This window comes from Urocampus carinirostris, chromosome 9, assembly GCF_059441175.1.
Source record: "Urocampus carinirostris isolate Australia breed hairy pipefish chromosome 9, RoL_Ucar_1.0, whole genome shotgun sequence".
NCBI lineage: Eukaryota > Metazoa > Chordata > Actinopteri > Syngnathiformes > Syngnathidae > Urocampus > Urocampus carinirostris.
The window spans coordinates 14,245,820-14,261,041 of NC_142357.1; the positions used below are offsets into that span (position 1 = coordinate 14,245,820).

A 15,222-nucleotide genomic window follows, 5' to 3' on the forward strand; every position below is an offset into this window, starting at 1 on the left:
TGAGAAACCAGTTGTTTGGTGTGACAGTAGTTTTACACAGCATAACAAGGACATTACTCTTTTCACAAGAATATAATATGTTCATTTTAAAGGGACACTGTGTGTTATTTAGCACCCTCTAGTAATAAAAATGGTTTGTAAAAAACAAAAAAGAAAAACATTGATTTGACCGATGATCAAAATACATGAACTATCATATAAACATGCATTTTTTTAAATACTATATGTTTTATTGATTTTACATAACATGAAGCTGAGTAAGACATAATTGATTAACCACCGTTTTGCTGCTACAGCTAGCCCCAAAACAGAAAACCTTGAAAGGCAGGAGAAGAAATAATTAGTGGTTCGGTCACTTGAGTCTCCGTTGTTCGTGTGGTCCCTTTTGATTTGTAGCTCTTGTTTTCAGTAGTACTACATAGTAAATCGTTTTACCCATTGTCCCTTTAAGGTAATACATGTAAACTTTAACAAGCAATTCATGGTAGATTTAAAGGAGATTATGTTATTATTTTCAGAATGTTTAAGCATACCATAAAACGGGCTCCAAATAATTCTGGTTCTAATCTTTACAAAATAATATAATGTTAAATCGTTAGGCTGGAATACATATTTTTAGAGGAATTTTACTTTTTTGCTAGAATGGAGAAAAACTAAATATTTAGATATTACAAGGTCAGCCCTTTGATATCAGGACCTACTTTAAACCATTGATTTACTTAATTTGAATAATGCTAAAGTAATGACATTTTCCATAATGTCCAATATATAAGAATCAAAATTAAATGTTGGTTAACTGCTTCCAATTCTTATCATAATAAAAAAACAACTTCCATCTGTGACGGACCATAAACCTGTAACCTTTAAGTGAGAATCCAATGACCAGCCTGTGGTGAGATTATACTGATTCACGTGACTGAAAAACAGATGCACCATCTGGCCATTAAGCAATAGGACGGTGTTAAATACGAGGCTGGTGCGCAAGGATGACAATCCAATCCTGCCCACTGAGCACCTCATCGTTTATGCTGACATCTGTCTGCAATGACGCACGACCGCAGCTCAATCCTGTGACCCTTTACACACGGTGACAAATAACTGCTACTGGAGTTTGGCACAAGTCAGTTATATTTTGGCCTCTTTTATTTTGGGACCACAGACACCAAACAGTTTTGCAAGTGTTTCCGGGATTCTCCCAATACATATCCTTAAAAACTAGTACTGTATTTTACGCGCTATAGGGCGCAGCGGATTATAAGGCGTATATTTTTCATGAAAAAGGCACACTTGACTATAGGCTGCATGAAATTGAGACTACAGTAAGAGCTACCATGTTTACTTGTGTAGGACAGTTGGGTTCTTTATACATTATAACCTCACATTGTTTTGCAATGGGAATCGAATCTGGGTCATGGCAGTGAGAACGCCAACACCCTTCCAATAGACCACAAGTGGTTAACCTCTTAGTATTCCTGTAAAATTCGCCTAAAATCTCAATTCAAGACGTACCCAAAGTAAATTTAATGCTTTTCTTGAACCATTTAGAGAATATGAACTGTTTTAGTCTTATTTGATAGGTCACACTCTGAAGTAGTTTCCCAAAATAAAATAGGATTTCCATGTGCGACTAACATTGAGTCATCTGAGTTGGAACACACAGCAACAAAAGGTTTTTATTCTCGCCTAAAAACAGGTGAAACATTAGCTTGTACTTTGTCAAATTTGATCACAATCTGCAAAACTAAACATTGTATTTCACACATTTTCCTAATGGTAGGCTTAAGCATTTCCAAAATTGGTCGATTGGAGATGACAAGAAAAGAGCCTTAGAAACTTTGCATTTGTTTAGTTTATTTTTTAGACATTGTAAAAGAGTTGTAAATGTTTGACTTCTCTTTCCAGAAGTCAATCAATGATTGTGCACACTTGGTCTGTAAAAATGAATCGCGATTACATTTGTGCAGGTTTACTTTCAGCTATGATAAAATACACACCAAAAATGTGTCCATATTTACTTTGGGAATTTCATTGGCTAATTGATGTTTCAATCAACATTAGAATCAGTCACAACTGGCTGAAAAGTTGAATTGGTCATGACCTTTTAAAAAAAAAAAAAATGGTGTCAATCAAAAGGTCAAAGGCTAACAGAAATATTGGTAATGGAGCTAAACAGATGGGTTACAACAAAGATCGTCAAACAATGCAGGAATGCTTTTAGGCGGAGTTTTTTAATCCATCAGCATTATCCAATAATCGATTCACTGGACTTTTGTGAATGTAACCACTCCATATTTGCGTGGAATCGTATTGTGAGTAGAGGTTCCCAGCACTTTTAGGTGGGATATCCCATTTTTATAGTTTTTGGGTATCTCGTTTCGGACTGATCATTATGGTTCTGTGATGAGTATATTTTGAAATCGTCATCATGTCTTGAATCCCAAGAGTTAAAGCTTTCCAATGACATGGCATGGCTTATTTCTGTAAGTGGTGACACTGTACAGACACTCATTTGTTTATCAGAAGTCTGACGTGTCAGAACGTTAAGGGCCTAAGGTTCATCATACCATTTTTACTCTCTGTGACAGAAACATTGATTGGATCAGTATTAAGATATGCGTTATAGTCAGGAAATAACAGTAATTTAAGAATCCATTTGTTGAAAGCCCTACTATCAAATAAACCACCCTTTCCCTTCCAACTATCTGTATTGCCAGACTTTAGGGTAAAGGGTGAGTTTAAATTTAAGACATCTAATCCGCGCACTCACCCTGGGCGAGAGTGTAGTAGGCGTGAATGCTGGAGGTGTTGGTGGTGATGCTGATCTCCTCGTCGCTGAGGGAACTCTCGATGTCCACAGTCAGGGCGCTGTAGATGTCCGTGTAGAGGTTATTCACCATGCCAGTTGGGAAGGTGACGTTCATGAGGCGACCCTCGCTGTCATAGCTGGTTAAGAGAAAAAAATGTGCAGGGTGTCAAGTAGCTGTTTTTAATTCAAATAAGCCACACTCTACTGTGTAGTTTGGCCTGTTCATATGATGGTGTGCTAAGTCTCTTAAGAGTACAGTGGACCCTTTACATACAAGCCTCTCGAGATTCACAAAACTCGAGATGTCTTTTCAGCAAATATCTTTCCTGGCATAAGAGAGAAAATCCAAGTTACAATGATTTCCAAACGCTACCATCAGAGACCACTCTAAGATGGCCCGCTACCAGCATTTTCCCAGCTAGGCATGTGCTTTTCCCAGTATAATACAATTGATTGCGCGCTTGTGTTGTTTTTGAGTTTTTTTCAAATCACATTGCATCTTCTTTTTTTTGGCCTTTGTGTGACCATCCCCGTGAGTCATAGAAAATACGATGAAGTGTTTTCTGAGGAAAAGATAAAATGATTTCAATTGAAATGAACATAACAAATAGGAGCATGGTGTTGGCGTGAGTAATCTATTGAAGCAGTATGATCGGTCATCTTCAAAGCTAAAAAACCGAACATAGGTGCGACTTTTCTCTCTAAATTAAAAACCAACATTCATGATGAGATGGAAAAACTTCTGATGTTGTAGATAATACGAAAATGAACCGGGAGGAGATACCGTCATGTAGAACATCTCTGAGAAGGCGCATTTTATTTTCTTAAAATACTCTTTTTCATCATAATACTATACTTTTTAATTACTATTTGAATTTGTATTAAGTGATCAGGAAGATGTGTTTGAGGCGGCAGTGGCTCAGGAGGTAGAGCACTCGTCTTGGGATCAAGAAATCGCAGTTCGAATCCCGGCTCCTCCGTGTTACATGTCGAGTGTCCTTGGGTAAGAACCCCTAATACCCCCAATAAGCAGGTTAGCGCCTAAAATGGCTGCATGGCCGCTATTGAGAAATGTGAAGCACAATGTAAAGCGCTTTGGGAAGTCTTGACTTAAAAAGCGCTATATAAATGCAGATCATTTCATTTCATGTGTTTTATAGCTATTTAGATAATAGATAACTTGGATCTTCGGAGGGCCGCAACAGATTTATTGGTTTTCAGTAACTGCTTTCAATGTGTTAAAGGTATGATAAATGGGATACGAGGGTACCTAGGATATGAGTTCCATCTGGGAACCGTACTTATTTTAACTTTTTTTTTAGGTTATAGCATGTATGTATCCAAATCTCCTAGTTATATGCAAAACGCTACTTTGAAAACCCAACCTAGCTTTCCAATTCATGCTTGAATCATCAACACAGCCTGCAGTATGATTGAATAGCTTGCTTGGCATCGGTGGCTGAATAAGACGTTCTAAGTACATTTTGCAGAAACTTTTTGGTCTGCAGAAGGAGCAGGCAAAACTTCTTGACAAATTGCAATTGAAAAACAAACTCATCTGCTTCATTTGAAGGTGACTTCATTTGCATAATTAAATAAGTCTGCGCAACTAGGGATCCTTCATTTATTCCCTCTAACTCAGCACGTAGACACATTTGTGCAAGCATAAATCAATTTACTCAATCTTAACACCCAAAATTTGAATCCCAACACTGATTTAAACCATCGTTCAATGCCCTGACACTTCCTTCAAAACCTAATTTAAAAAAATACTGAATAAAAACTGTCATTAATCATACTTTATAATATAATACACTAATAACAATATTTCACTGTACATAGAATACCAAGCTTGAAAAGCTGCTTTGAACACATCATATTAATTTAGTTATTCAGTTGTTTGATTAATCGATTAATCAGATTGATTTTAAAACAAAACAACACTTTAAAGAATAAATGTAAAAACAAAACTGTGTGATGCGATAGACTTGTGTCCTATTCCTACTGCCCGATGTCAGCTGTGATAGGCTCTGGCAACTATAGTGACAATAAGCAGTTTGGAAAATAAATGAATGCATGAATGAATGAATGAATGTACATGTAAAAACTAGCTGTAAATCTTTGCCACTTATGTATCACAAAGAAAATAACATTAAAGCTTTATTTTTTTTTCAGAGTAAAAGCAATGCTGCCCGAAAACCTATTTAAAAATGGATACTATTTATACAAAACTATTTATGAACATGCCTGATTCATAATTTTGCATTTTCAAGTTTCAGATTTTTCAGTCGTTTTAATAAACAAAAGAGTACATCAATAATATATATATATATATATATATATATATATATATATATATATATATATATATATAAAAACAAATTGATTTCTGGGGTACAAATGTTATTGTAATTCAATTATATTTAATTTACTTTAAATTCACAATGACAGTGACTTATGTGTAGCGAAATATTTTTGATTAAATTCAAAGATAACTCGTTATATGTCACTGGGAACACAAAAATCTACAAATATTTAAAGAATTTAGAGATTTTTGCAAAACAAACTTTTGCTTTGGTAAAAATTATAAAACCAAACCCTGAAATATCTGTCTTTGCCGATGCATACACTTTTTAATTGCATTTTTGTTACTTTATTTTTTTTTTTTTCAATGCATAATACTGTTGCAGGTATTAAAAGTATATTTTGGATTATGTCTTGAAAGTAAAATGCTTGTATCAACGTACTTATATCAGTCAATCGTCTGATAATATGCTATCTAAACCAGAGCGTAGTTTGGAAGAGACATGTCCCAACCAATATTGAAAAATCATTGTTTTGTCCCACCAATATGAAGTGATGACCTTGAAAAAAATGTGCTTTAATCCCCCACTGCCCCCAAAATCAAGTAAATGTTTTTGTCTTGTGGTATGCAGGAAACAGAGTAATCAACACAACCCAGACGATCATCAGCTGCTCTCTGCACAGTAAAGAAGACATCACACGAGACATATCACAACCAAGGACTTTACCGACCTCGGCCACCACCTCTTTAACGCGTTGATCTCAGGTAGGCGCTAGAGATACCTTAAAACACGGACAAACATGCTCAGAGATGGCTTTCTCCCAAGGAACACCATCACTCTAAACAAGCTCACAAAACTGAAAACATTTATCTTGAGACTTAATTTTTCATGTTGTCGTTGCTCCTAAATAATATTGCACTTAATTTCATTGTGCTATTGTTACAATGCACTATTTTGTCATTGCACTATGATTGTAACTTAGGCCAGCACTACATTGTAAATATTTGCCTATTTATCCAAACAGTCTTAACTTCGTTTCCCCTTTACACGTTTACCATTGAGTGCCCTGTCTAATCTCGTATCATACAATGTTTCACAACGTTGATACAAAAACAATTAAATGTAATTCTTCCCCACCAATATTATGTGATCACTTAAACAATGGGCTATGTCTCCACCAATGCCAAGACCCAACCTAAGTCCTTGATCTGAGCAATATTCAATACAAATACAATAAAAATACCCTTCAAAACCTGACTTGAAACTAAAACTTTGAGTTTTAAACTATTAGTGACACCCAATGGAGGTAACTTACTCATAAAAGGTGGTCCAGCCGATCTCTGAGGTCTTGGTGGCCAGGAGACCATTGTTTCCGTGGTAGGTGAGCAGCACCAGTTCCTGTCCCTGGGCAGTCAGCGTCCTGAGCCCACCGTTAGTCCCCATGGTGAGCCAGATCACTTGGTTGTCCGGGGCCACGATACGCACCGGTGTGCGGCTGGAGTCCCGGCGTATCCTCAACGTGTTCCCGTTACTGTCCGTCACCGCTGTGATGTCGTTTTCCGTGCTGTAGCTGAAGGTGTACTTGAAGTCTCCAGTGAGCAAGCTGGCCGTGTGCTGGTGCGTGCCGTTGCCGTCGAACATATAGAGCTCCTGTGCGTCCGGTGACGCCACCTCGTAGCCGTTGGAAACCTGTGTTGGCCCGTTGCGCATCACGGCCCGGATGCGGATGTTACCCAGGTCGGCCACGTAGAGGGTCCCGTCAGGTGCCGCCACCAGGGAGGACGGCGCATTGAGCCTGGCGTCTTTTGCGTAGCCGTCCCCTGCCTGGTAGCAGTCGCAGTTGGCGTCATTCTTGCAGTCACAGTCCGAGGGAATGCCGGCCAAGTGCGTGATCTCGCCATCAACGGAGACTTTGCGGATCCGGCTCATTTTCCTCTCATCAGTCTCGGCGATGTAGATTGTGCCTTGGTAGGAGATTGCAATGGAGGCGGCCGACTCCAGGAGGGTGAGCTGCGCTCGCTGGCCGCCGGACGAGAAACCGTGCTCGGGCGCTGAGAGCGGGCAGTGAATTGGGCGCCCGGCCGCGATGCTGACTACGCCATTGTCGGTGATGCGAAGGACGATATTGTTGTCCAGAACATACAGAGAGTTGTCCATTGGGCTCACCGCCAGGTCCGTAGGCCACTCCAAAATCACCTGAGATGACCAACAAATATTGTAAAAAAACAGACCCTAAAAGTAAATAATTTTGTTCAGCTGGGCAAGGCTTCTCTGTCGCTGACTTTTAAAAAAACATATATTTTTCACCAGTCATTGTTTTCCTTTGGCTCTCTGCCCCACTCTCTTAAAGTATCGCTCCAGATTATTAAGAATGTACTGCGGCTGTGTTTTTTGGCCCAATTTTCAGCCTGTGAAAATTAGGGATGGCCTTAAAATGTTCCTGTCAACTCCATCAATAATGGAAAAGTGGTTTATCTAACATCTGCAGATACAAAAATATAAAAGATGTAAATATTTATACAATCTTGTGTTTCTTGGATTTTGTTACTTAAACAGGCCTTAATTTGTTCTCATCGAGCACCTTTCCTCCTCTCAGGTCCTCACTAATAAAATGTAAAAATTTGGGGTTTAATGGTTGGGCGGGGCAGCACGGCGGGGCAGGCGCCACAGTTCTGAGGTCATGAGATCGAACCTTCCTGTGTGGAGTTTGCATGTTCTCCCCATGCTTGCGTGGGTTTCCTCCTGGCACTTTGTTTTCCTCCAATATTCTCAAAACATGGATTTCAGGTTAATTGGCCGGTCCAAATTGGCCCTAGGTGTGAGTGAGTGAGTGAGTGAGTTGTCCTTCTCTGTGTGCCCTGCAACTGGCTGGCAACCGGTTTAGGGTGTCCCCTGCCCACTGCCAGAGGATAGCTGGAATGGGCGGTGCAGATAATGAATAAATGAATGATTGGGCTTGGGGTGGGTCGAGCTTTCATATCCGCGGGCCTGGGTTGGGCTAGATTTTTTTAAGGCCGATCTTACCTCTAACTTCAAATTACTACCTTTTTCCTAGGTTTTGAACTATACAGTTTAAGGCATTATGCGGCCAATGTATAGATCAAGTAGAGCACATATGTTTAAAAGCATGGCCCGCGGCCCGGATGTGGCCAACGAAAAGGTTTTCTATGGCCCCTGAGATGAACTTGATTCATCATTGTATTATACACCAAAAATCAGTAATGTTATTTCTCCTAGTAAAAAGCGTTGTTTTGGGTTATTATTATTTAAATACAAAACCACATTGTGCCGTTTTCATTTTGTAATTGACATATTCACTGTTTGAAAATAAAATTCAAGGTATGTTATTAAAACCTTTCTCTTTATACAGCCTTGTGAATATCTCAAGTGGGCACTTGCGAAATATAATCAGGTGTTGCTTATGTATATAGAACAAAATAAAGGTAAAGAGAGTTTTTAAACTACAATCTTGCTTTTACTCTTTCTGCCAATCAATTTAAATTAAAGCTAACTATGCAATTGTGAGTTACAATTACATTAATATCATAATTATCATAATAGTATATCTGCATATGACAAAACAAGACCAGCAATCACAGTCAACGTGTCAAAACGATTGTCCCGGCAGTCCAAACGTGTCATTAAAACTGTCAGCATGCTGATGAAATGTGTTTGGTGATTAATAAAAACAATAACAACACCTACTGATAGGCAAGCTCTTTTTTTTTTCACTCTTGGATGCGTGACAAGCTGACGCGATGGCAATATTGGCTGTCAGCTAACAACTTTTCATTAATTGGCAGAGCGTGACCAGCTCCACTTTTGTCTGATGCCGTTTTTAGAGCGCCCACGCTGGCGTAGATTGCTTTCTCGTCATTCGTCATTAAAACGTTGAAAGCGGCCGGTAAACAAGGCCTTGCTCCAGTTTCTATTCATGAGACTCGTGCTGTCTGCACCATTTGGTTTGTATGCTTTTGACGGCTCTGTTTGCCAGGGGCGCATTCAAATTTGATGTTTTTACTTTTGACATCCATTTTTCGTAAGAATAGATGATGTAATTTTTGCCAAATCGTGCATGCGAATACAAACAAAACTCAAACAAACTGAAAAAAGGGCTTTGCAGTAGTAAAGGATAAAACCCTACACCAGCGGTCGGGGAACCTATGGCTTGCAGGCCATATATGGCTCTTTTGATGAGTGCATCTGACTCGGAGATGAAATAGTATATGAGGGGGGAGGTTGTATGTGCGTGTATTTTCCTAGAGCCAATTCTACCTATCTTCAAAGAGTGGGCAGGGGACACCCTGAACTGGTTGCCAGAGACATACAACTCACTCGCTCATTCACACCTGGGGACAATTTGGACTGTCCAGTTAAACTGACAGTTCTTAGGAATTTGGGAGGAAACCAAATTGCCCGGAGGAAACACACGCAGGCATGGGAACAACATGCAAACTCCGCACTGAGAGGCTGCGGTAGCTGGAATTGAACCCTGGACCTCCGCACCAACCATAATGTCGTGCCTCCAATTTCGTTTTAATTTTCTATAATGACAATAAACCCATTAACCGCAAAAACCGAGGCATCTCTGTATTTCTGTTTGGCGGGAGGGATTAATAGGACTGGCGGGCTGTATGTGGCCCATGGGCTGCAGATTGTTCACCTCTGCCCTACACCGGTTGTAAAAAATAACTTGTTCTTCTTGCCCAAAATGCAAGTGAGCTGCCATGACAAACACCACTTAATCAGAACTGGAACAACATTTGCTTTTTATTCTTGGAAACTATTTTTCAAAGGTTTAGCAAATGTCCAATTTAGGTAATAAATTAAATGATTGACAAAAAACATCCAAGGCATTAAAGTGTACTACCCCATACAATTAAAGCATGTTTATAAAAACAGTTGAAAAAGGAACATGGTAAATGGGAAATTCATGCGTTGGATCCTGGTGAGTCACAGTCCCCGTGACTGCAATGCAGACTAAAACCGCAAACTCCTACGAGCTGACGTCTGTTGTATTATTTTCAAACAAAAGATGTGGCGTGGTTTACCTTGTAACTTGGAAAAATATGTTAAGAATTATGACTAAGTCCTGAATGACTGACCAAAGAATCTCTGCGTCATTTGCACACAGCCAACTTCCCTTTCAGCATCTTGCCACTTTCGGCAGGTCAGGCCTATAGGAAAGCTGATAAAAGCCTTCATTTCTGCGCCTTAAAATCATTTTTCGGACTTTTCCATTTTATGCAATCCTCATCTGGAAAGCAGTAAAAAAAAAAAAAAAAAACTGCAGTACTTCAGTAGAAGGTATTGTTAGGATAGGACCTATTGTCCCGAGGTAGCTGGACCACTTTAGAATCATCTCATTGGAAAAAAGTGCCTTTTCCCCTTCATTTTTCACTTACTTGGGCGGCTTCATTACCATGGACGCTTCATTTCCACCAAACTTTAATTCTACCGCATTTCCCTTCAAAACCAAGCTCTACCTTAGTAATTACTTTTCTCGGCATAACATTGGCTTTGAGTGAGAATCTCCGGGCGACTGCAAACAGTTCACGGCCTCTCCTTCAAGCGCGACATTTTCCGCCTGATACTTTTTGTTTTCTTGCCTATGGTAGACTGATGACGCTTGTTTACTTGAGGAGCAAAGGAGTAAGGAGAAAGCTTTTCCAAGCCTCTTCCGCTCCTCGCTCCAAGTGGCTGATAATTGAGTTCCCTTGTCGTTCTCACTAATAATGTTGCTGCACACAGAAATGCACTTTCACACGAATATTTACGCATGTATAATTTAGACAATTTAAAATCATCCTCACAAATATAATCAGGACACATAGATGAATATGTAGATGACAGTCACAAAAATTGCATTATAACAGAAAAAAAGCTTAAACTACTCTTTATTAGACAAATGCTTGAGCCTGTAAAAATGTTAGCACTAGCACTCTGTTTAGAGATTCTTAACCGTTTTTGACCCATTCATTAAAAAAAAACAAAAAAACATGGTCATTGTGAAAAACAATGGATTTCTGGCACCAGTTCCACTTCTGTTTTAATTTAAAGCTTACCGTGAATTCCGGACTATAGAGCGCACCTGATTATAAGCCGCACCCACCATATTTTAAGAGGAAAATCGATTTTGTACATACACAAGCCGCACCTGTATATAGGCCGCATGCGCCCACATCAAAAACGTGACACAAACACAAAATTAATCCAAACCAAGTCCCGCGATTGAAACTAAATGTCCTTCACTAGAGTACACAGTCCAATAATCACAGCCAGCAAAATAAACGTGATATGACACACGTACTTAATATTTGATGCAGACCTCCAGAGTCTGGGTACCCGTTGATAGTGATCCAAGGAAAAAAAGTGTATATTTTCAAAGGTAAGGGTGGGAAAAATATATATCCACTATTGTCTGCCGCAACAACAAACAGGTCTCAACTTTACTCCACTTCCCGTCAGCCCGCGTTTGCTCCGCCCCTCTTTTTTAATTCGCCCGTGCAGAATAAGTGTCCCAAAAAAATACAAATAAATACATTACAAAAATATACAGTTGCAAATACATATTACACATATTTACAAAGAAAGACGGTACACCGAGAGAGTTTTCAAAGCTTTAATAATAATAATATAACTTTTATCCTAAACCGTGCCTTTGGCAGGTAGCAGCACGCTACTACCCACACGCTCGCATCACTATAAATGAGTCTGTTAAAGAAAAACATACCATGATTGTAAGACTCACGGTAAATCATTTTTAAATTCCTACATATAACTGATGATGACATCAAAGATTTCTTTCTGAGTATCGGAAAGAAACTTTTTTTCATTTTGACGTCATCCCACTCTCCCTTGTTGCAATACACGCCAGCAATACGCTCGCAATGTTCAATTTACGAGCGGCAGCTCTGTTTCCTACTATATCGGACTGCATGATTGCTTTTGGCCTGAAAGCTGCATCATGAGCCTTTCTTTATGCAATTTACATGATGAGGTTATATTTACGCTGAGAAGTTGCGGTCTTCCTCGGCGCATACATTCCACCGGTCTAAATCTTACCTTTTATACTACCAAAAAATTACAGAAATTGGCCGCATCACTGAATAAGCCGCAGGGTTGAAAGTTTGGGGAAAAAGTAGCGGCTTATAGTCCGGAATTTACGGTAATCATAATTGTGCCCAAATTTGCAGGACAACATTTTTTGTTTGTTTTATCATCTGTGGTCTCTGTGGCTTGGATGTTAATGCAGGTTTTTAATATTGGTCGAATATCATGTTTAACTTTGAATTTTTCCAACATTTAAACCTGTTTTTCAAATGTTATTATATTTGTGTTTTTTTTTTTTTTTTTTTTTTTGAGAAAACAAAAACTAAATAACACTTATTATTATGAACAATTTTCCACCATGTTACAACTTAATTTTTTCAAATATTCAACTAATATATAAACTCAGCAAAAAAAAGGAAAATAAGATTAGTTAATAAAATAACCTGTTGATATAAATGCATGTTAGTTACTCAGCTGAACACTGAAAGACAGCAAAGATACTCAGCAATGCCATATTTTTACTACACAAAATCATCAATATCCTGCAATACACTGGACAAGGTATTGTGGCAAACAGATAAAAAAAATACTGCTCCGGTCAATAATATTAGCAGGTAGCATTTTTTAAAGGTGTGGATCCATTGTTTGAGCGTTAAAAGTTAAAAAAAAAATTCTTCTAAGTATGTGTTACAATGTCCATTGAGTTCGAAGAGCCTTGATGCTTTATTTCCCACAGAGCCTACCTGCTTTTTTCTTCTTTTGGCAAAGTTGTTTGAGTCTGAACACACTATTGGATAGGATAAATGAGGGCTGGAGGGGAATGCAGGAGAGTGACGTCATTCTTGTCCCTGTGTTTTTTTTTTGTTCTTATTTGTTATTGTAGCATGAAAATATTAAAAGAAAGAAACACCCTGCTTCAAGTAGAGTCCAAACGCCAAACCAAACCCCCAAAAAGATTTTATTTGAGTGCTTATAAGATATTCACGTACTTGCTCACAGATAATGAACCATGAACGTAGGCTGAAATCATGACTATACCAGGAGAAGGCAGCAGGGAGGGACAAAGTTCCAAATTTCGCCCAGTTCTTATTTAAAAAAAAAAAAAAAAAAACAACAACTTTCGATTACTAATTTTATTTTGTCTGGGTCCACAAAATTCATTTCTATCTCGTGATATTGCTCATATCAGTGTATGTTTGTTTTTGTAACACACACAGAAAAGATAGATGCATTTTTACATGAAAATTCCGTCCATTTTGCGAATTTACAGTATGGATATTACAGTTCATGATTACTCACCTGATTTACATCCATGCTGTTGTCACAGGTTAGTGGCTTGGCAGAAGTCAAGTCGTTGGAGCCCAGGAAAGTAGAAATGATGCCGTTGCGGTCCACTTTGCGTATAGTGGTGCCGTCCACAAAGTAAATCAGGCCATTCTTGTCGACGGCGATGCCTGCAAGTCAGGTCAAGTGCGTTGACATAACAGGGTTGAAAGGCCACGAATCGGCTGGCACGAGTCAGTGGAGACGACGCGGCAGATTACATGTGTAGAGCTTGCCTTCCCATTATTCAGGTCACTGGCAAAAAGCACCGCCATCAATAATTCACAGGATGCTTTTCTGCTTTTAAATAATTTCTCATGCAGAAGTGGCAAAAGCTGTAGTCATAGCGTTGCGTACATACTGTATGTGCACTTGTCAGCCTGGCTAAAAAGCACTCCCTGTCGGGAAGGAGATTCTGAGTGCGTTTGGGAGATTTTGTCTTGGGTGAAAGCCGTAAAATGGAACGAAGCCCGTTTTGGTGTTCTTTATAAAGCTTGAGAATATTCATATTTAGCTTTGACTGGGGTACAGCAAACTGCCGCACTTCATCTAAATACACCGCTTATTCTCGGCCTTGATTTAAGAGTAAATTCATAAAGATGTACTACATCTGCACAGATGGTCACAAGGAAGACCACTAGCTGGCGCAACATCACAATAATTAACTATTTCACACGGTGAAAAATGAATAAACCTACGACTTCAACCTGAACCCGAAGCGCACTCAACAAAAATAATGCTTCTATCTGGTTTTGATCCTGCACATAAGCTACGCTAGTATGCTATAAATGTCCTCCTAATAATTATAATACTATTTATTGACATGTCATCGGCATACTGCTGGAAAATAATGTCAATGACTCTCTTGTGATGTCTGGTGTTAAAATGGTATCATACGGTGGCTAATACAAAATAATCAACTTGTTTCACTGGTAAACCTATTTTAACTCAGACCAAACAGGATTTTTACTTTGTGTTAATGGACAAATTTAAGCCCTTTTAAGCACTTTGAAAGCCAACTTTCTGATTTATCCAGTATCCGGCATCGTGGGCTCTTCACCTGTCCCCTTGGGCGTGACGCACAGGGATTGATGACACTTCACATGTCAACATTATACTAAATAATGACAGCTGTCGTTAGTCAAGAAGGAAGAAGAAATGCAATGGCAAAGTGAAGCCATTAAAGCAGGAGTGTCGGCGTCATTTTTAAGCAGACTTGATTTATTTTACGACATTTAATGTGTGGTTTATCGAGTAAACATGCCGGTGAACATCGCAACTATTTCAAGCATTTACAAGCACTTCAGCTAAAATTCAAGCACTTTTCAAACCTAAACCATTATTAAAATTCAAACATTTTCAATGATTTCAAGCAACCCTGCAAATATTATGTTTACATAAAACTTTTGGGGATTTTTTATTTCCAAAAGTGAAAGTCATTAAATGTACTTAACCTGCTTCAATTTTGAACTTATTTTAATTGGGTGCTGGAGAACAGTAAACTGTTGTAGCTCGTCCTAAAATTATTTTCAATAGGTTTAAGGGATTTTTTTTAGTGCCTCCTTGTCGTATGAAAAGAAACATTCATTTAGAAAAAAACTGCAACATCTATTTAAATAATGAGCAAAAAATACCTGTAACTATTAAATAAACATACATTTTTGAATACTTGTGGTGAAAAATTGTATTTATTTTATATAACACGAGGATCAACTAAAGGGAGCTGACGTGAAT

The 15,222-nt window shown here is 38.6% G+C and overlaps 1 protein-coding gene across 3 annotated transcripts in view; it reads right to left on the reverse strand.

The window, feature by feature from the left end:
- LOC148359376 (teneurin-3) overlaps positions 1-15,222 on the reverse strand; it is a 398,357-nt gene that overhangs the window by 17,135 nt on the left and 366,000 nt on the right. For all 3 annotated transcript variants that reach the window (XM_088344602.1, XM_088344601.1, XM_088344600.1), the window contains 3 exons: positions 13,465-13,619; positions 6,428-7,308; positions 2,768-2,943 (listed from right to left, as the gene is read on the reverse strand). In XM_088344602.1, the coding sequence (XP_088200728.1) occupies positions 2,768-2,943; positions 6,428-7,308; positions 13,465-13,619 (1,212 nt within the window). The remainder of the gene's footprint in view (positions 1-2,767; positions 2,944-6,427; positions 7,309-13,464; positions 13,620-15,222) is intronic.